The 20,472-nt window shown below is 51.2% G+C and overlaps 3 protein-coding genes across 15 annotated transcripts in view; 2 read left to right on the forward strand and 1 right to left on the reverse strand.

Moving 5' to 3' along the window:
• The first annotated feature begins 342 nt into the window (after positions 1-342).
• Positions 343-14,149, forward strand: CIMAP3 (ciliary microtubule associated protein 3). 5 transcript variants are annotated; one of them, XM_065698267.1, is made up of 6 exons: positions 343-753; positions 10,509-10,651; positions 10,826-10,924; positions 11,422-11,555; positions 11,818-11,944; positions 13,213-14,149. In XM_065698267.1, the coding sequence occupies exons 2-6, from the start codon at positions 10,553-10,555 to the stop codon at positions 13,417-13,419; spliced, it is 666 nt and encodes a 221-aa protein (XP_065554339.1). In that variant the 5' UTR covers positions 343-753; positions 10,509-10,552; the 3' UTR covers positions 13,420-14,149. The 5 variants fall into 5 exon arrangements, with proteins under 5 accessions (XP_065554339.1, XP_065554338.1, XP_065554337.1 ...); XM_065698266.1 differs by lacking the exon at positions 13,213-14,149 and having other exon boundaries at positions 347-503; positions 604-753; positions 11,818-12,553; XM_065698269.1 differs by lacking the exon at positions 13,213-14,149 and adding an exon at positions 12,272-12,553 and having other exon boundaries at positions 359-753.
• On the reverse strand, positions 13,310-20,297 carry TAF8 (TATA-box binding protein associated factor 8). 3 transcript variants are annotated; one of them, XM_065698251.1, is made up of 8 exons: positions 19,837-20,297; positions 18,113-18,269; positions 17,455-17,553; positions 17,152-17,214; positions 16,614-16,738; positions 16,278-16,425; positions 15,431-15,573; positions 13,310-15,007 (listed from the first exon to the last, which is right to left on the reverse strand). In XM_065698251.1, exons 1-8 carry the CDS (start codon positions 19,894-19,896, stop codon positions 14,864-14,866), a joined length of 939 nt encoding a protein of 312 aa, XP_065554323.1. In that variant the 5' UTR covers positions 19,897-20,297; the 3' UTR covers positions 13,310-14,863. The 3 variants fall into 3 exon arrangements, with proteins under 3 accessions (XP_065554323.1, XP_065554325.1, XP_065554322.1); XM_065698253.1 differs by having other exon boundaries at positions 20,190-20,293; XM_065698250.1 differs by lacking the exon at positions 19,837-20,297 and having other exon boundaries at positions 18,113-18,473.
• The window catches only part of CCND3 (cyclin D3), a 34,669-nt gene continuing 33,914 nt past the window's right edge, over positions 19,718-20,472 (forward strand). The window contains exon 1 of one of the 7 annotated variants that reach the window (XM_065698262.1): positions 19,718-19,818. The gene's annotated coding sequence lies outside the window, so the exon portion shown is untranslated. Of the gene's footprint in view, positions 19,889-20,194; positions 20,345-20,472 lie in introns of those variants that run through there. The other 6 variants (XM_065698255.1, XM_065698260.1, XM_065698254.1 and 3 more) reach the window with 6 other exon arrangements.

Below are 20,472 nucleotides of genomic sequence, written 5' to 3' on the forward strand. Positions count from 1 at the left end.
GGGGCTTGGAGCAAGCTGCTCCAGTGGAAGGGGTCCCTGTTGCGTCCAGTTGGAGCTGGATGAGCTTTAAGGTCCCTTCCAACCCAAACCAGGCTGGGATTCTATGAACACTGAGGTTCCAGTGCCCAGGCAGCTCTGCCTCCTGTATCGGTGGGTGCTGATGTGCAGTTACCAGCCAGCTCCTGGCTCCTGTTTCTCCTCATGAGGATAGAATGACACCAGATTGAGAGCCAAGATGAAGAGCAGGATACGGCTCGGGCAGAGAGGTCAGTGTCCAGGCAGTGAAGGGACACGATGGCTTGCAGGAGGCCAGGAAAGGGGTAGAAGAAAGCAGAGCGCTGCCTTTAGTCTCAAACCAACAGGAACTAAGGGAGGAACCTCCCGGTATGTGCAGAACTCCCATTCCCACCACTGCCAACAAAACACTCGGAGGAAGTTTTGTCACGTCAGCACCATCGGGAAGGTTTCTGGGAACCAGGCAGGAATTCCTCATCAAGAAGCAAGTGAGCATCTGCTTGGAGACCCCACGCTCCTCCATGGAGCTCTTGAGGTCGAGCCCTTCTTGTGGCGGCTCCCAGCTCACTGTGGGTCACTCGCATCCAGTCTCAGTTTCAGCCTGGTCAGAACAGAAACAAGACACAAAGCTCCTATTCCATAAGAAGGAAGAGAAGAAAGAGCCCTTCTCCATCCAGATGCGCCTCAGCAGGAGCAGAATGTGTCCCCTTCAAAGATGCCACCCCAGACACACCTAAGGTGAGTGCTTTAGAGGCATGTAAGCAGGTACATCATTTGAAGGGCCACCTTCGGCCCTAGAAACGCCCTTGGGGATGCTAAAACTTGGCCACAATTACTCTGTGGGGTGCTTACCGTCCATAATTGCCCTAATTACACAGGGCTGCCTAATGACACTTTATGCAGCTTTAACTATGCAAAGAAAAGGCCTCACACATGGGCTAGAAAAGCTTCTGACCAACAGGAGCCGAACACAAGTACTGCCCATGGAGCCACTTTGTGTCTCGCTCTAGGACCCTGCCAGGCAGGTTCCTATCGCCGCTGATAAGGTGAGAGATTAAAGAGCTGGGTGTGATGCTCACCTATGGCAACGCCGCCCTCCCGAGAGCTCTGGAACCTCTCAGCTTGGTTTTGTGAGTGGTTTATCCCTTTAACCCATCCCACATAGGCGCAGGACAGAGCTTATCTCCCGGTGAGGCCATTGTGGAGCCATGGAGCAGCCGTGCCAGAGGTGCTGCTGGGAAAGATGCCTGTCTATGGATGTGTCTAGCTTGGGAAAGGCACGAGATCCATAGAGGACAAAAGAATCCCAGAAGCCAAGGAGCAGTGAGGCAGGGATTGCATTCAAGCCTATCTAAAAGACTCCTTATAAACCATCCAGATATGTGTGCATATATATATATGCACACACATATATATTTATGCACACACATACATATATATGCACACACACACATATATATATGCACACACATATATATGTGCATACACACACACACACACACACATATATATATCAACCACCCTGAACTTCAAGTATGCTTTGATCCAGGTCTGGTTCATCCCTTTCCCAGGCGCTTGAAAGCTCTCAGGCTGAGCCAGAGCTATGGAATGGTTCTGCTTTGCCCCTCCAGTTCTCTTGCTCAGCAAACAGAGCCTTTATGAACCCCTAAAAGCTCCCCCCTTCAGGTGCTGCCTCGGGACATGAAACTGAGGTTTGTGGGTGCCAGATGCCTGTTTCTCTTCCTAAAAACACAACGATGCAGCTGCATGAGAGCAGCTGGAACGGGGGCTGCTGTCCGAGAAGGAAATGAGCTCTGGACCAGCATTACCAGCACTGAAATGATGCCTGTAAAGGGGAAAGGAAGCTCTTGTGAGGAGCTGAGAGGAAGAGGAGCTCTGCCAGGCCTGAAATTCATCTCTTGGAGCTGAATGAGCGCCAGAGCTCAGCTCTGCTCACGCTGAGCCCTCCCCTCCGCTCGGGCCAATAGACTCTGCTGTAGTCTGCACCCATAAAAGGTCCGTGCTTCCCTTTCCCTGACGTGGTGCGTTCTGCGCACGTCAGCCAGGATCAGCCCCGCAGCAGGATGCGGGCCAGAGCTGCTCGCAGAGGTGACGTGGGTGACGGGCACCCAGCACGGAGCCACGCTGCCAAAGAAGGCAGCACGGACGCTGCTTCCCTTGGGAGCAAAGGCAGGACCACAGCATCCCCAGCCTGCTGCAGGGCTTGTGGGGTCCAAGTGGGCGCCGGTGGGTTCTGAAGGCTTTATAGGGGTTGGGGCGGCACTAAAGGGCTCCTGAAGCACATTCAGGGGGCTGGATGCTTGGAAGAGTGAGCCCGTCCAGGCTGTGTCTGTGTTGGGAGGTGGCTGTGTCCCAGCCGTGGCTCTGTTCATCTCCCTGTGGGTGCAACCAAGGCTCAGCAAACCCAAGGGAAGTCCCTTCATCCCCCTCACCGTGCCTGATTGCTGCTACAAGAGACTCTGATGCAGGCGCTTCCGCTTCCTCCTCTACCCCCAAAACCACCCTGGCAGCGTTTCAAGGCTCTCTCTGCCCTAGATCAGCCCCAGGAAAGTCCCTGTGATGAAAGATATGAACACAAGACGCTGCCCTTCCTCCCAGTGCCCCATCCCACGCCCCAGTGAGCTGGGCCCTGGCGTTCCTCCCCTGCAGCATCGCCCTGGGCAAGTCAGTGAGTGCGGGTTGCTTTGATGCATTTCACTTTTGCCTCTTCCAAGTCCTCATCCTCCCTGGGCTCCCAGTCCCGGCTGCAGCAGGCAGAGCTATGTGCTGGATGCGCTCGGAGGGACACCGGCCAGCACAGAATGGAGCTGGATTCAGATAGGACAGGGCAGGAGGCAGCCGCTCCAGGGCTCTGCACTGAAGCACAGCTCCTGCCCTGCAAGCGCAAGTTGAGAGCACACCAAGCGACACAACCCCGGTGAGATGCTCTCCCATCCCCAGCACACAGGGGTTCTCCCATAACCTGCTGACAGCAGCGCTCCAACCCTTGGAGCAACCTGGTCTAGTGCAGGGGGATGGAAATGGATGAGCTTTGAGGTCCCTTCCACCCAAACCGGTCTGATTCTGTGCACCAGGGGCACTGGTACAATGTGCTTGTCCTCCATGTGTACATCCTCCAGTGTGTACATCCTCCGTCTGTACATGGGCCGTGCATGTACACCCTCCATGCGTGTTCACCCTCCATGCGTGCACACCCTCCACGCGTGCACCCTCGCTGTCCGTGCCCTACATGTGCATCATCGGCCGGCAGCAGGGCTCCATCCGTCGCTGATCCCATTGCAGACCCCAGCCCCACCATGGGGGGGGGGGATCCAGAGGGGGATCCGTGGTGGTTGTGGCTCCTCCTTGTGGCTCCGAGACGGAATTACCGGGAAGGGGCCGCCGAGCCCCCCCTTGTCCCCCGTGGGCCACAGCTCAGCCCTGGCTGCTGCGGGAGCAGGGGGGTCACCCTCTTCCTTCCTATGGCACCGTAAAGGGATTTAAGGTACGGCTCGACCCCTCTTGGTGCTAATGGGGCTGCATTGGAGAAGGCTTTTGCTCCCTGTGCTCCCCAGGGATGGAAACCTTGAATGAGGTAAACCCCGTCCTGGCGAGAGTTTGGAACAAAACTGCCCCTTCCAGGCACGGGCAGCAACCGATGAAGGCTGGGCACAAAGATAACGTCTGTGCCGTGAATTAAGGCCGCGTCTCCCCCCGCTGAGGAAAGCTGAGCAGGGGCCAGGCTGCTCTCTGGGCTATTTGAAGCAGCTGAGATTGAACGGGATCTAAAGCCGCTGCTCCAGCGCTGGATGCTTTATTTAAGGGCTATTTGGTTGCTAGAACCTGTAGGGGCTCTTGAATTCTTCCAACAGCCTTTATCACGCTGATGGAGCGAGAGCGGACGGCAGCGAGAGGAGCGCGGCCCCTTTGGGATGCGCTTAAGAGCCATCTGTTCTTCCCATTGGATTACAGCGTGGAGGCCGCTCCTCCCCGCCTGCATCGGCTCAGCAACAGTTGCTCAGCGCCCTCCTGGTCGGTGTTCCATGGGAGTTCATCTCCTCCCTGCACAGATGGCTCGGGATGGAGAGCTTGGGAATGGGGCTGGGGCAGATGCGGGCTCAGCAGGAGAGCTTAGGAAGGGATTAGAGGAGCGGAGGTGCTGAGCCCCCTATGGAGGGCTCAGGGGAACAAGGAGAAGCTGGAAAGGAAGGTCCTGTGTCCTGCTTGAGGTTAACGGTGATGACCATGTCTATGGCTCTGTGTTAGCACCCAATGCTCTCAGATAGGCTCAGCTCCCAGTCCGAGGCATCCGGGGCTTTCCTCATGGATAATGGGGACTGTTGGGGTGAAATAGATGGGGAAAACAGGTCCTGTTGCACGGAGCAGCATGATTGAACCTGCCAGTGGGAATCCTGACTGCAGGAAGGTCAAGATCGAGTGCTCGGTGCTGATGTTTCACTAAGGAATAGCTTAGGACACTTTAGGCATTGGCAATGTGAAGTGGGGTATTTGGAGATTATATCCTTAAATAAATCCATTTTTGAATGGATTTATTAAATTTATTAAATTTTATTAAATTAATTTTTTTAAATTTTATTAAATTTTATTTTATTAAATTTATTAAATAAATCCATTTTTTAATGGATTTATTAAATTCATGGATTTTATACGAAACCCACGTAAAATGCCTGTAAAAGGGCCACGTAACATAAAAACCGAGGCCGAAAACCCCAGAGCAGCCCCAACAAAGGGCTCTTCATGTGGTATCTCCTCAGCTAAAGGCACGCCTGGGTGCGTGCTCATCCCTCTAACCCGTTTGCAGCAGGCTTTGCCCACCTGCACACACCTGCAGTGGGGCAGGCAGGCGGTGAACCTGTCCCCTGTGCACACAAGCCCCTTTCCAGGGCCTGTCCTCACTTGCTCACCAGGAAAGAATTCCTGGGACCAACACCTGGATCCTGCGGGGCACGGAGCGCGCTCCCCACCGGCAAGGCTGAGCTCGCTGCCTCCATCCCGAGCGGCAGGGGACGTCAGCAGGATGCCTGCAGTGCCCAGTCAGGGGTTATTTGAGGCACGGGGCGGTCAGAAATCAAGTCTGAGCCTTTCACAACATCAGAGGAGCTTGAGATTTGTTTAGAGAGCCTAATTATAGCAGAGCGGTGCCAACGGCATAAGGAAGATGAAAGATGCGCTCGGAGGGAAGAATATGCAATGGGCGCTTGCAGTCGCTGCATCAAATCCCTCATAAAAGAGCATTGCGAGCCCTTGGAAAACATACCTGGGACCAGAGGTGAATCAGTGATGAGGCTCAGGAGAAGTAGCGGGGGAAATGGCTGCTGCGTTTCGTAACCAGGGTGAGTCAGAGATGGTATTTCTGGGAACGTACACGCAGAAGGCAAGAATTTCCCTGGGGAGGCAGGGACTGGCTGGGATCTGAGCATCGGCCCCGCTCCAGTTCCACTCGCCGAGCAGTGGGGAGAAGGGAGATCAAATGCCAAAGGGAGGATGGGGTGAAGCAGAACAGATCCAGGCTTTGTCCCAAGGAGTTAATGGTTAATACTGGGGAGCGCAGGCTGAAAACTAAAGACCTTTAAACAAATGAGCCAGGGGCACAGGAATCAAAGGGATCCAAGTCTCTCCTGGCTGTCCTGAACAGGCAGAGTGCCTGCCCGAGGCCTGCTGCTGGAGGAGGGAATCTGAGGAGCTCTGAAGCTCCTCATTTCTTGCCATGAATCCAAACACCAACCATTTCCTGCAGAGCCTGTGCTCCTGGATAGACCATGTTAGGCTGCAGGTAGCAGCACTGGCTCCGGCTGCACTTCCCAAGGGATGCTCCTCCTGGCAGCAGCATCAGGACCGAGGGATGTGTTCAGAACAGAAAGGGACTGGGACCAGCGACCTGCTCATGCCCAGGTCCTGTCACCCCAGGCACCGCCAGCTCTGGGTGCTGCACAGGGATACGTGACTTGGAGGCAGGAGAGACCCGTTTTCATTGCCCCGTTTACAGGCATCAGAGTACAGTGCAGTGAGTTCAGCAAGCGCACACAGACCAGACTGGAAGTGGAGCCCGACTGTCACACCTTTGGTCCATGCCATCGTGGGCATCATTCCTTAATGCTCCGTCACACTCCCAACCTAGGGATGTGCAGAGCAATAAAGCTGAGGCAAAGATGGTCCCAGTTATTCTTTTGGGTCCAAGACGAGCAGACTGCGGGTACCCTTCACCCCACTTTTGACGGGAAGAAACTTCACCATCCCTTTGTCTAGAACAGGAACCAGAGGAAGAACGGGTTATTTCCTGCCACCTTCCAAACTGGGCATTGGAAGCGGCACATCTCAAAGTAGCATCAGGGATTCCTTGCTATTCTTCCCTTAGAACTGAAGCCAAGTCAAGCAGGGAACCCTTCGCCAACAAGGCAAGGTAAGAGCTAAGACCTTGTAAGACATAAACCCACCCCTGAGTGAAGTGAAGATAAAGGATTACTGCTTGCTGCAGGCTTTTATGCACAAGAGAGTCGTTGGGTTTGTTCTGCCTGCTTTCAGCTGCTCCCAAAGGTTCAGTATTTAACACAGCACAGTTTAGGCAGTTTATAGGCCACTGACATGTGCTGGCATCAGCAGGACATTCCCTTCTCCAGGCATTGGAGCAGGAGCTGAACCCCAGAAGGCTCAAGCATTAGGGAGGAGTTTGAAGCTGTTGCTATGGCCGGGAAGGAGGTGGCTGCGTTCAGATGTAGTTTGCCAGGAAGGAGGAGATAACAGTGCTCTGATCTTCATGATAAAATGCTTATCAAGTACATTGAGCTCTGAGGCAAACCAGGCAGTGGTTAGGACCTGCTGAGCTGCAGTCAGGATGTGACATTCACCACTGCAGTGACTCATCCGTTGTGGCTGCTTTGTCTCATGTTCTGCCAGTGTGAAAACCAGGGCTTGCTCCACAGTGCCCAATAGAGAAAGGTTTGGGAACCATACACACAACAGAGGTGGTTCCAAATCCCCTTTTCCCAGCAGATTAATAAGGGACTTATGCCAAGGCCACACAGGATTTAGGCGTGCTTTACCCAAAGCCACTTGTATAGGCACATTACATGCACACACGTAACATGGAGCCAGGGAAATTAATGTTTCTAGCTATAAACTGACTATTCCAGCACATTTCCCCCTGTAGTAAATACTCACTGTGCTGGTAAGGAAAGGTGAAGGAGAAAGTAGCCTAAATCCTTTGTTAGAGATACAGGGAAACAAAGTTAAACATCTGCGATAGCCCAAAAGCATAGATTTAGCATCCCTCTGCAAGGCACTGGGATGCTCTTTTATAGGGGATGTGATTCCTGAGCTTATCAGCAAAATGACTGCTCAATAGCTCCTCTTTCACTCTAACCCACCCATGTCCTATGGAGGTTACGCAGCTCTGGAGGGATGAACTGAGCAAACCTTTATCCTGGTTGTTTCCCTGCACCCAGAATGAAGCATCCATTGTATTGGGAAGTGCCACCAATGGGCTGTGAGCCTCAGCTCTGTATTTGACATGGAACAGAGAGGAGCAGCTTTGTGGCCTGCAAGCCTATCGCTTCCCGAAATGCCAGCCGAAAGCTGCGAGGGGAGAATTCCAGCTGCAGGGAAGAGCGAGCAACATTGACACCTACCGTTGGGTGTTGTAATTGCTGAGAGTACCCAGCCGCTGAGCCTCGTGAAGCCGGAGGAAGATGCTCTCCTTAGTTAAAACGACATTAACGTTGCTTTTATTTGCCTCCTGCAGTGCTTTCGGGGTGAACTTCCCTGCTGCATGTGCAGGGAAACCTCTTCCTTTAACTCAGTTTCTTCATTGGATTCATGGAACGCTTCTCCCAAAAGGCAAAGAGTAGGAAGCCGCAGAAGGAGCTTACCTCTGTTTTCCCTTCAGGATTACACATTTCCCCCACAGAAGCTTTCAGCAAACAAGCTTCAGACATTCCATAATCCTGAATAGCTTCTTATGAACCATTTGGGAAAGAAATGAGAGAAAAAGGCTCCAGAGCTTTCATCATTAAGGGGGAAAACGTCTAACATAGGAGATAGCGATGCCCGTACTTGCTCCCAGGTTACTCCAACAAGTACGGCTTCTCCATGCCACTCCCAACACAGGCTGCATGTATATAGGTAGATGCAGGCATATCTGGAGTATAATCCCATAGGAAATTCCCAAGGAGTTTCCAGGAACACCACTCCACACTAAGGAGGACCATTCTGGCAGCAGAATGGTGGTAGCAAGGTGCCCTCCTGCAGTGAGCAACATGAGACCTAAACCAGGCACAGCTCTCCCCAGGTTTCCATTGGCAACATCCCAGAGCTTCTCCCATGCAAAACCTAAACCCAGGATACGTTTGTGATGGATAGCTCACTGACCTGCACATTTGTCCCCTCCACAGCAAGGGCAGGGAGAATAAAACAACCTCCCTAAAGCAGTGGCTTGTGCACACAAGGTTGGCAGGTCCAGGGTGGTTCAGGTTTTGGGGGGAAAACAGCAGGTTTTAGAGAGTTTGCTGAGAGCCAGCTAACAAATGCATCTCACAGGGGATGGGAGAGTGCCATGGGAAAGCTCTTTCATCATTCCCTATATATCACCCACTCCAGACCCAGAATCTCATCCTATGAACATCGTGCAAACAGCAAAATAAAACAAGCTGCTACAGGAGAAAAGGATCCTATAGAATATATGATATAGGATCCTATAGGATAGATATCCTATAGGATAAAAGACGGCTCAGGTCACAGGGACTCCTGGACCTGCAGCACCTGAGCCCAGTTCCTGTGTCCTCCCCGATTCTCTCATGATGCTCACACTTGTGCCCAGGGAAGGGCCTGTATCCACCAGCTGGTCTTAATTCCAGGATGGCATTTCCCAAGGGTTTCTTGGTGCCCTCAAATGAGAGCAAGGCAGAGGGATAAAGAGCAGCCAGCGGGGCAGAGGGGGCTGGATCACAAAGGAGAGCACAGAGAAGAGTGGATTGAAGGGAAGAAGGCAGAGAGTTGTGGTCAACGGGGCAGAATCTAGCTGGGGGTCTGTGACTAGTGGAGTCCCTCAGGGGTCGGTGCTGGGACCAGTGCTGTTTATTTTCATCAAGGACCTGGATGAGGGAACTGAGGGTACCCTCAGCAAGTTCGCTGATGATCCTAAGCTGGGAGGAGCGGCTGACGCACCAGAGGACTGTGCTGCCATTCAGCGAGACCTGGACAGGCTGCAGAGTTGGGCAGGGAGAAATTTGATGGAATTCAACAAGGGCAAGTGTAGAGTCTTGCATCCGGGGAAGAACAACCCCATGTACCAGTACAGGTTGGGGTTGACCTGCTGGAAAGTAGTGAAGGGGAAAGGGACCTGGGGGTCCTGGTGGATAGGAGGATGACCATGAGCCAGCAATGTGCTCTTGTGGCCAAGAAGGCAAATGGCATCTTAGGGTGCATTAGAAAGGGAGTGGTTAGTAGGTCAAGAGAGGTTCTCCTCCCCTTCTATTCTGCCTTGGTGAGGCCGCATCTGGAATCTTGCGTCCAGTTCTGGGCCCCTCTGTTCAAGAAGGACAGGGAATTGCTTGAAAGAGCCCAGCGCAGAGCCACAGAGATGATGAAGGGAGTGGAACATCTCCCTTATGAGGAGAGGCTGAGGGAGCTGGGTCGCTTTAGCTTGGACACTGAGGGGTGACCTCATCAGTGTTTACAAGTATGTAAAGGGTGGGTGTCAGGATGATGGAGCTGGGTTTTCTTCAGTGATGCCCAGTGACAGGACAAGGGGCAATGGGTGTAAACTGGAGCATAGGAGGTTCCACGTTAACATCAGGAAGAACATCTTACTCCGAGAGTGACGGAGCACTGGAACGGGTTGCCCAGGGGGGTTGTGGAGTCTCCTGCGTTGGAGATGTTCAAGGCCCGCCTGGACAAGGTCCTGTGTGATGTACTCTGGGTTACCCTGCTCTTGCAGGGGGGTTGGACTGGATGATCTTTTGAGGTCCCTTCCAACCCTTGGAGAAGGGTCCTGACTGCTTCCCCCCAAGACCTCTCCCCCATGACTTTACAGTGTGAAAACAGCAGCTCCTCAATGGAGTCATCACAGCACAACCCACAGGGACATCTTTCATCCTCTTTCCCCTGCACCCCTCAGGCGCTGCCATCACCGGCATTCCCTGCAGCACTCCCTGCTCCGTGCCTATAGCAACCGGAGAGTACACACAGGTCCTGAGCCCGGCAGCATGGCAGCAGGGGGGGGACGGAGAGGTGAGCCCTGCAGGCACCAGGGCTCCTTTATCCATGGTGGCATTGGGCTTTCCCACAACCAGGCTGCTAAGCTGCTCTTTGCTCAGGCTGGGATCCAAGGAAGCCTTTGGGGCAGGAGGGAACAGGCATCCAAAGGGTGCACTAACAGCTCAGGGGAAATTCCTATGTGGGAGATAAAGGGATGCTCAGCCTCAGGGACCTAAGAAGGGAATAAAAGCAGCGCATGGTTTTATCTCCTGGTCTCACAGACGCGCAGAAGCCGATCTCATTTGGAACATGCCAAGAGAGGAAAATGTTCCCTCTGCACGATGCTCCAGACAGACTGGGAATCCAACTGAAGTCCATCAGGGGAGAGCCTTCGCTCGGGCCAGGCTGCTACCTGAGCCAAGAGGTGAGTTCGGTTTTCCTGCTCGGAGCTTTTCCTTCATGGAAGACACCTAGGACAGGAGCACTAAGACCATGGCGAGGAGAGGAATCAATGGGAATAACGTCTGCTGCTCATGTCCTTCTGCCCTTCCCCTAATGGAAATGGTGTCAGCAAGACACTGGTGCTTTTGAATTGCAGGGAAGCAGCTTCAGGCACTCCTTGGAAAACAGACCTCTGAGCAACAGAGGCTATGTGATAGGAGCAAGGACAGCCCAGCGCTCCCAAATACAGCCACAGGTAAGAAAGGCACGGGGTGAAGTGGCAGAGCTGCAGCTTCGCAGGAGGCTGCTCCCAACACAGAGATCAGTTTTGGTCCCATTTGCTGGCATTGCCTCCAGTACAGTGGCTACACATCTCCTTACACAGTGTGGCGGTAGGTGTTGAGCCTAGGGACTGATCACTGAACACATGAGCTCCGGCAACATCCACACGTGCACTTGTATGAACACATTCCTTTGTATCACATACGCACACACCGAAGTGGACATATGGAGGCAAAATCAGCTCTCCTGCCTGAACAAACACTTGTCTTCTGGTCCAGCTTCCCTAAAATAACCATTTATTAGGAGAGACATCATAGGACACGCTGGGTAAGGGATAGGGAGTATAGAATTCATCTATTCTAGGGGGTTTATGCCATCAGAGCATGCACTGAACAGCAGGTCTGTGATGCCCAAGCTGCTGCTCACAGCATACAGGAATGATCTTCCCCATAGAAATCTTCTCTCTTGCAGACTGTGACTCCCAGCCCAGCAAAGTACCAGCCATTCTGGAAGAAAGAGAGGGAATGCCAGCCTGCCTATGCTCCGTTTTCCACCAAGACACCACGATTTCCACATAAGCCTTCAGATAGAGAATTGTTCCCTGGGTAAAGTAACTCATTTTCTTACGTTTTCCACAATAAGCAGAGAGAAATAGTAAGACATAAACGGGAGATGGGTTCCTGAGGTCCCAGAAATGCTCTTTTTAACTTCAAAAAGCTTCCCTGCTTTAGTCTTTAGTCTTCTGCATGACTGGAATACCACAACACGCATTTCTCCCATGGATCAAGGTAGGGTGGGTAACTTCTGGTACTGCAACCATCACATTCCAGCTCCAGAAACAAGCTACTTTGTGCCTGTTTTCTTTAGACCTGGAACTTACAAAGCAGACAAGCAATTACACAAAAGGGTCACTTGGCCAATGAAGTTTGGCTCCCCAGACTGGTCTTTAGTGCCAATGCCACCGAGGAGGATGCTAAAACTGGAGGTACAAAAGGTAAGGACAGGGATAAGGGGATGTTATTCCTTGCTTAATGCTTCTGACAGAGAAAATTGTATGGTTATATTGTGTTTGCACGGTGTTTCGGCATCATTTCCTCACTGGGCTGCTGGGTACATGGCTCTATTAGCCTGGGGCACAAGATATAAAGTGGTTTTCTATCTGAAAATGCTGGCCTGCGAAAACAATTACTGTCCTCCAAAATAAACCCCTTCCGTTAAGACATTTGCTCTGGAAGTTTCCATCCACAAAGAGAAGAAACCAGAGCACAGATTTATCCACGCAGCTCTACTGAAAACAAAACCTTTCCCATTCGAAACATAGGTTTAAGGTTCTCGACACCATCTCACACCTTCCTGTGCTGTTCTGAAGCACTTGGCATCGCCAATAGCTCATAGTTGTCTTTTAGATAACCATAGACAAAGAATTCAGGAGGCACCGGAACCGAGTGGCCTACCTAAGTTTATACTTCAGCTGAGGAGCCAGAGCTGCTGCCACGTCCCCCTCTTCCAGAGGGGCACCTCAGACCTCACTTTTGCTTCCCATCTCCCTCTGAAGACGCTCATCTGCACTACGCAGCCTCTCCAAATAAAAGCATTGCAGAAAGAGAGGTTTCTTGTCACTATTTGTGCTTACCTGGTGCTGCCACAGGTACGTTCAGGCTCTGTGCACAGCCAGCAGCTCTATTAATGAGCACTCATCCGGGGGGTAAGAGGATGGGAAGGGTCAGACCCTGTATGATGTGCTTCTGCATTACCAGCTTTTTCCTTCTTGACATGAAGATGCTCTCAAGCAACATGCTGCTAATTAAGCTAAATTTAGCCCGAAAGGTCCTGGCATTCATCATCATCTGTTTCTGTAATGTACAACTCAGACCCCAGGGATTGCTATAAACCTTTACAAACCTCCACACGCAGACTCGGGCTGTGTGATCACAGGCTTGATTCAACCTCAGGGGAAAGCTCAGGGCAGGCAGCATTCGTTCGCGTTATCACTCCCAGTCACGATGCAGGCTTTCAGCTATTTTGGGTCTATTTATGAGTTTCTGTAGCAAATTTTACCTGTAGTCCAGGTTCAGCTATAAAACCAAAATGTACTCTTCCCATTGCCCACTTCTGGTGTTCAAGTGCTCTCACATCTGCCCTGCAACAGCTGCTTGTCTTTCCTAGGCACGTTGGCCCCTTCACAACCACAAGAGACTGCTTTGTAGCAACAGCTGTCACAAAGGGATTTACTTGCTGATGTGCAGCTGCCATCTCTTGCAGGAAGGGGTACGATTCACTGGAGACTGCACTGTGTCAGACCTGGGGTTTATGCCATTCAGATGCTTTTCCACTCTGAAAGCTTCAAGGACTCAGCCAGTTTTGCTTGTAGGAGATAAAGTTTCTTTTATTATGAACATAGAAATCACAGGTTTCATTCTACACTCTCCCCCTCCCCGGAGGGGCTTTCCCGTTACCAAAAATGCTTAATCCAAGTAAAAAAAGATAAACATTTTTATATATACAAACATACACAACATCTCTTTACAACCAAGGCACCGCAGAAGTGACAATGGCACACGCAGGGCTTCTTTTGCTAGAGATCCAAGTCCAGAATGTTCCTCACTGAAACAATCGCTCCTTTTTATCTCCCTCCTCCATTGGTGGTGGGGAAGAGGGAGGCTTGGGAGGATGCCTTAACATGTACACACAGAACCCTGATCTCCCTGGGGGCTGCAAGAGGCTCCTTGCACTCAGCTACTCCTCTAGGAAAGCAAGAGCTGCCTGGAAGCCCCTGCTGCCTCTCCCTGCACCATGCTCTCATCCAGAAGAGATGCTCTGGAGACTGGACCAAACTACAGGAGTCTTCTGTCAAAGGAATTTAACTTCTATTTTGCCTAAGAAAAGGTTGAGGAAAATGAAAGCAAAGCCCTCCAGAAGGAGCTAACAATTACAATACTCCCATCACCAGTTATTTTCACTGCTGAAATAAAGTCTTCTGCTCCAGGGAAATAAAGAAGGGGGGAAAAAAAGAGCAACTCCTATTGATAAAAGCTTGTGTTTTGGACAAAATAAAGTGCCATCAATAGAATGGCCTTGTGGACTGCTTTATCCATGCAGCTTTATTCCATATTCCAAATTTTTTAGCACAACATCTTTCAAACCAACTGGTGGAGGCAGGAACTCTCCAAGGAGTTGTGCTGTGTTGAAACTAACAATAGAACTGAAAAATAGCCTGAAGCAGCTGTTGAATCCTGCCATTCACACTGCTGGAAAATAACCTCAAAGCAGAACAGGGTAAACACCACACTTAAGCACTTTGAAGTGCAGCTGCAGACAGAAAAGTGGGAATAAAATGCCATCCTCACTCTGTACACTCTCTTGCCGACGCGCCAGCCACCTTTAGTTTAGAAAGGAAAAGTCTGTTTGCTTTTACCTGCCAAGAATCCAAAGAAAGAAACCTCTCTGGGATTTTTGTGCCTCTCTTAATACATGCTCCTTAGATTATAGGGCCAGGCAGGGTTGCTTGCAGAAGTTGCTTTTCTAGCCTGCCAGCCAGCCACAAATGAATGATGCCTTTGTATCCTGCCGAGCCCATCAGGAAGCACTGAGCAGCAAGAACCTTCCATGTCCCCCATCTCTTCCAAGAGTAAATCCTATGACAGTGAGAACAAACCGAAGTAAACCAGAAAATTCCCATCTGGAACCCAATGGCCTTCAATGCTTTTATGGCAATTGACTGTTCCAAGTCAGCAGGAGAGCAGAGGGAGAAGAGGGAGCATTGTAGACCAGGATGAGAGCGCGGTTCACTAGGCAGAGAGAGCTCATTCTGCTTCTGCCTCTCCTGTCTTGCTCCACGCCTCTCACCCACTGCTGTGCAGGTGAAATCCCCTCCGGGTTTCTCTTCCTCTGAGCAGCCAACTGGCCACACACCTCACTTCTTTCTGCGGATCTTGGGCTTCTTCACTGGCCGGAGGTAGGGATTGTCGATCATGTTTTCCTCCCCGTTCCGACTGCCTGACAGGGAGGTGTTCTGCTGTAACACCGAAGCGTTCTCCTTCTCAGGTCCTGAATCATCCTGCCAACATATGTGTAAACAACCAAAGTTGGGTTAAACAAGACTTAGAAGTTCAAACCATATAACCTATGGGCAAACCAGATCAGCAACAGCAACAGCCAAGACAAACAGCAGCACACGGAGCTGCATTAAAGGTGAGGACTCGATTTCTACCACAAGAACCACCCTCTTCAGGAACAGTGTGGGACAATCATACTGAAACCAAGGTTGTACTGAAAGGTCATGATCCAAGCTCATTTTGCATTGCACCCTGCAGGAAGTTAACCATGACAGTGTTTTGCCATTTACACCTGGTAAAACACAACCCACGCTGCCCATTTCCACCCACTCTGCCCAGCTGCAAGGAAGACAGGCGATGAACCAGGTTTCATAAGCCGAAGAAAGTCAGGCCCCAGGGATCTCAACCTCTCCGGCTGAGCATACCGTGCTCATGTGCAGGGGCAGGTTCTCGGTGTCTGTCTGCTCGTCTTGCTCAGACGAATCTGTTTCTTCCATCTGCTGCATCTCCAGCTCAGAGGGGAGAAGAGCTGTCAGGTAGGGAACAGTGAAAGGCCTGGCGGCAATCACTAGGGTGAGGGCAAAAGACACAGTCAGCAAGTTGAGAGAAGACTCCTCAACACAGGCATCATGAAGCACAAAGCCAACCAATTACTTAGACCAAACACTGTCACTGGTTCTGGTTTTAAACACAGACACGCTCTTTTCCTGCTGCTCCCAAGGATCAGGCATGAAATATCCCTGTCCCTAAGAGATGGCAGCCTCTAATTTTCTCTTTTCTGAGGCCCCTTTATGATTCCAGCCAAGGACAAAGCATTATAGCAACCTAAAAAGTCCTTCCTGACCTTCGTATCGTAAGCATTACTTAGTTCCCCTTAAGATAACTTTGGAATCTGTGCCGCCAGTGAGCCTGGGAAAGTGGGAATTCTCATCTCTGCTTTATGGACAGAGAAACAGGAAAACCTTCACTGCCTACCACAAGAATGTGAGAGAGAAGAAATCACTTGTCCAGAAGTTACAGAGGAGCAGAGACAGGATTGGGATGAGCTTTGAGATTAGCACCTATCAATCAGCCACGAGAAGAAAGCGAGCCTTTGGTGAGGGTGGAAGCCTACCACTTGCCTTTGACTCTCTTGTTCCTCCCCATTTTAAATAGAGAATTCCTCATTTCCCAGCCTTCCTGTGCCTTGGAAGGGCAAACACAACATGAGCACTCACCTCCTGCAGCAGCAAGACCTTTAAGGGAGTTACGCTGTCATTTACAGGTACTCACGGGGGAACGTACTGACATCATCTTTGAAGAGACTCTGTGTTTCTCCTGTCTTAGCCATGAAGCGGGTCAGGGCTCGCTCCACATCGCGCCGCTGCGATGCTGCCTTCTCCCGCAGGACCTGATAATCAGACACAGGCTCCCGGTATGTCTGTGGAGGGAGGGAAAGGTAGAGAGCACCATTAGACAGCTGAGGTTCACACCACCACCAGCACTGACCTCCAGTGTGCATGGATTGCCAGCGAGCTACAGATGTCAGTCGGCCAGAAACCTAGAGCAAGTGCTGTCATTGACTTCAAACAGGCCCCAAGTGGCATAAAAATCTTTGTTTTCACTCACCGGTGTCTTGATGTAAGTGTGAGGATCCGGAAACTCCGGGAAATGGCTGGGAATGTGGGATGGATGTGGCTTGTTCTGCCCGGCTGTCAGGGCTTTGGGAGTCACGGGCTGGTTTGTCACAGGAGCTGCAGTAAAGCACACACACAGATCGGTGGCTTCACCCTGCCAAGAGAGAGGCATGAAATGCCAGCCCCCACCGAGCTATGACCTCCCCTACAGCACATCCCACAGGCAGTAATTCCCCATTGTGTTTCTCATTCCAGAAGGGAACATGCATTACTTGACCCCTCTCTCCTACGCAAGGAGAACAAAATCACCTTGGGGACTCTCATGTGCACTGAGAACACTAAAGCAAAGGCACTGACTCAGCAGAGGCTGCCTCCCTCCACCTGCAGGAGCTCTTAAACCAACCAGCACTTCCAGGAGCACCGGCCTGCATCCCCCACCAGGAAAGCTGGAGCTCTCTGGATGCCAACAGAGGGAAATGCCAAATTACTTCCAGTTTCCTGCATAAGAAAAGAAGGGATGTCCCACATACGGGCAGTGATGACCATCCTCTGGGAGCGCTTGGCATATGCGGGAAGCGTTTCAACATTGAACCCTAGGACACAAAAGAGGAAACAGGAATCACACCAGGAGTTTATCCTGCCTGGAATCACCCCTCTTGAGCTTCACCACGCTTATTTACAAGGGTTCCAAATTACATGAGAAAGAAGATGACGCACTCTGTATATATTCATACTGCATCCAGTTATAGGGAGCCCACAGACACCAGAATGGGGGGAACAGAGCTTCCTACCAGCGCAGCTACTGGAATCAGGGGGTGCCATCAACCACTCACCCATTTCCACCAGGGTAACCACGATATCAGAGAGCGTGGGCTGTGTCCGGGCTGTGTGTTCACAGTAGGACTTGGCGCTCCTTCCCATTTCGGAGATATCTGGAGGGGGGGGGAAGCCAACAAACCCCAGCAGAGCTTTGAGTCAGGGGCTGAGCACATGTTTATAGCTTCAGAGAAGTGAATCTTTGGCAAATTTAGCAAGGAATGAAAAACAGCTCCTAGAAACCAGTGTCTTACAGGATTTAAAATTAAAACATGAACAAAATCGAAGCAGGAAGACCTCCAGGCACCCTGTGCCAGCGCCTCAGCACCCTCACAGGGAAGAGCTTCTGCCTAAGAGCTCATCTCAGTCTCCCCTCGGGCAGGTTCAAGCCATTCCCCTTGGCCTGTCCCTACAGGCCCTTGTCCCAAGCCCCTCTCCAGGTTTCCTGCAGCCCCTTTAGGCACTGGAGCTGCTCTCAGGTCTCCCCTTCAGGAGCCTTCTCTTCTCCAGGCTGAAGCTGCTGCTCAGGCACTGAGGATGCAGCCCAGCACAGGGGTGATTTATTACACCAGGGAATAAAAACAGGGCGGAAAAATGACCCAAACGATGGAAGGGTGAGGAGGCAGTGGGACACCGGAGAAAGGAGGAGCCTCGGGCTGAGCTCCGGGCACTCACAGCTCTGCAGCATCTCCGTCAGCGTCTCCACCGCCGCCTTCTCGGCGCTCTCGAAGCCGGCCTCGGTGAGCAGGGAGCTGACCACCACCTGCAGCGTCCTCCTCCGAGCCAGGTAGTAGTTATCGGCCGGGGTGCTCGCCTGCTTCCCGCCCGCCCTCTGCGGCACCAACAGCCCCGTTGGGACAGCGCGCATGGAGCGGCCCCCCCGCCGCACCGCGCGCATGCATGTACATAAGCATACACACGTACATATACACAAGTACATGTGCACACACACGTATATATGCATACACACGTACATATACACAAGTACATGTGCACACACACGTATATATGCATACACACGTACATATACACAGGTACATGTGCACACACACATATATATGCATACACACATACATATACACAAGTACATGTGCACACACACGTATATATGCATACACACGTACATATACACAGGTACATGTGCACACACACATATATATGCATACACACATACATATACACAAGTACATGTGCACACACACGTATATATGCATACACACGTACATATACACAGGTACATGTGCACACACACATATATATGCATACACACATACATATACACAAGTACATGTGCACACACACGTATATATGCATACACACGTACATATACACATGTACATGTGCATACACACATATATACATGTATGTATGCACACAGATGTACATATACACAAGTACATGTGCATACACACATATATATACAGACACATGTACATATACATATGTACATGTGAATACACACATATATATACATGTATATATGCATAAACATCTACATATACACAAGTACATATGCATACACACATATATATACAGACACATGTACATATACATATGTACATGTGAATACACACATATATATACATGTATATATGCATAAACATCTACATATACACAAGTACATATGCATACACACATATATATACATATACACATATACTCACATATACACATGTGCATGCATGTACATATAGGTACTCATAGATATGTCTACAATCATACGTATACATACACAAACACACATATACATACACTCACACATATACATACCTATACAAATACATTAGCACTTACATATGCATACACATATACATCTGCACACAAATATGTATGCATGCACACAAATATACACACACTTATACATACACATGTACATATACACACACATATACACGTGTACATATAGGTACATATAGGTGCATGCATACATCTGCATACAATCATACGTATACATACTTCAAAACATGTGTATACGTACACTCATACATACACATACATATACAAATACATTCACACATACATGTACATACATACATACATACATACATACATACATACATACATACATACATACATACATACATACATACATACATACATACGCACTCATACATTCACACTGGGTGCCGCAGAACGCGGCCCCTTTAAAACACCCGCCCCGCGGCCACGCGCGCCTCGCGGCCCCTTCCTGGCCAATCAAATCTAGCTGCTGAGCCCCGCCTCCCTACGGTCAATCAGCCAATCAGCGCGCCCCTCTCCTCAGCCTCCGCCTCTTAGCCCCGCGGACAGGCCGCAGCCTCCTCAGCGCCGTGGAGGCACCGGTCTGTCGCCGCCCCGCCCGGTGCCGCGGGATCCTCCCTCCGCAGCCTCCCCGCTTCCCGGTGAGAATCCGCCGTTACCGTGCCGGAGCTACCGGTAGCTGTGTCGGCCATCTTGGAGCCATAGAGAGTTGTAAGCATGCGCGGGCTGAGGTTCGCATGCGCGCTGTGGGGTTCGCGCGGGGCATTGTGGGATCTGTAGTTTGTGAAGTAAGGGGGGGGGATGCGGCTTGGCCTTGAGGCTGGGCCTGTTCGTGTGGCCGGGACCCCCGGCTGCGCTTCGCCGTGCTCCGCGGGGCTGAGCCGCGGCCTGGGCTCTCACACCATGCGGGGCACCAGGGAGGGCACCCCGCGGAGCCCCTGCCCACGAGCAGCCGTGCCCCTGAGGAAAACATTCCCTATTAACGCTCCAGAAGCGCCCAGGGACCCCGTACCCATGTGTGGAGCAATACGTGCTCCAAGCCGGGCCTCGGCGTTCCAGCTCGTGTGCTGAGATCTCTTCGATCAACGCTGTGGTGTCCGTTGTTTTCAGCAAGAGAGAGCAGGAAACCACCGTGCTACAGCTGCCACCCCTCGCTTCCTGCTTTGGGTACGTGTGTGGGAGGGCAAGAACCTCGTGTGATGTTGCTGCATGTGAGAGGGGCGAAACAGCGATGTAAACAACATCTGCCCCCCTGGAAGTGAAAGGTGCTGCTGGGGTTTGGTTGGGGTGAGAAC

Source organism: Lathamus discolor, chromosome 19 (genome assembly GCF_037157495.1).
Source record: "Lathamus discolor isolate bLatDis1 chromosome 19, bLatDis1.hap1, whole genome shotgun sequence".
NCBI classification, from domain to species: domain Eukaryota; kingdom Metazoa; phylum Chordata; class Aves; order Psittaciformes; family Psittacidae; genus Lathamus; species Lathamus discolor.

Excerpts from the sequence above, each read along its gene's own strand:
- CIMAP3 (XM_065698265.1), top strand. The coding sequence starts at position 10,553 with ATGTTCCCTCTGCACGATGCTCCAGACAGACTGGGAATCCAACTGAAG. Across the intron at positions 10,652-10,825 it reads GCTGCTACCTGAGCCAAGAG|GGAAGCAGCTTCAGGCACTC; the intron begins GTGAGTTCGGTT and ends TTTGAATTGCAG. Across the intron at positions 10,925-11,421 it reads GCTCCCAAATACAGCCACAG|ACTGTGACTCCCAGCCCAGC; the intron begins GTAAGAAAGGCA and ends TCTCTCTTGCAG.
- TAF8 (XM_065698250.1), bottom strand. The coding sequence starts at position 18,413 with ATGTACGTGTGTATGCATATATACGTGTGTGTGCACATGTACTTGTGT. Across the intron at positions 15,574-16,277 it reads TGATGTCAGTACGTTCCCCC|TGATTGCCGCCAGGCCTTTC; the intron begins GTGAGTACCTGT and ends CCCTCACCCTAG. Across the intron at positions 15,008-15,430 it reads TGCCCCTGCACATGAGCACG|GATGATTCAGGACCTGAGAA; the intron begins GTATGCTCAGCC and ends ATATGTTGGCAG.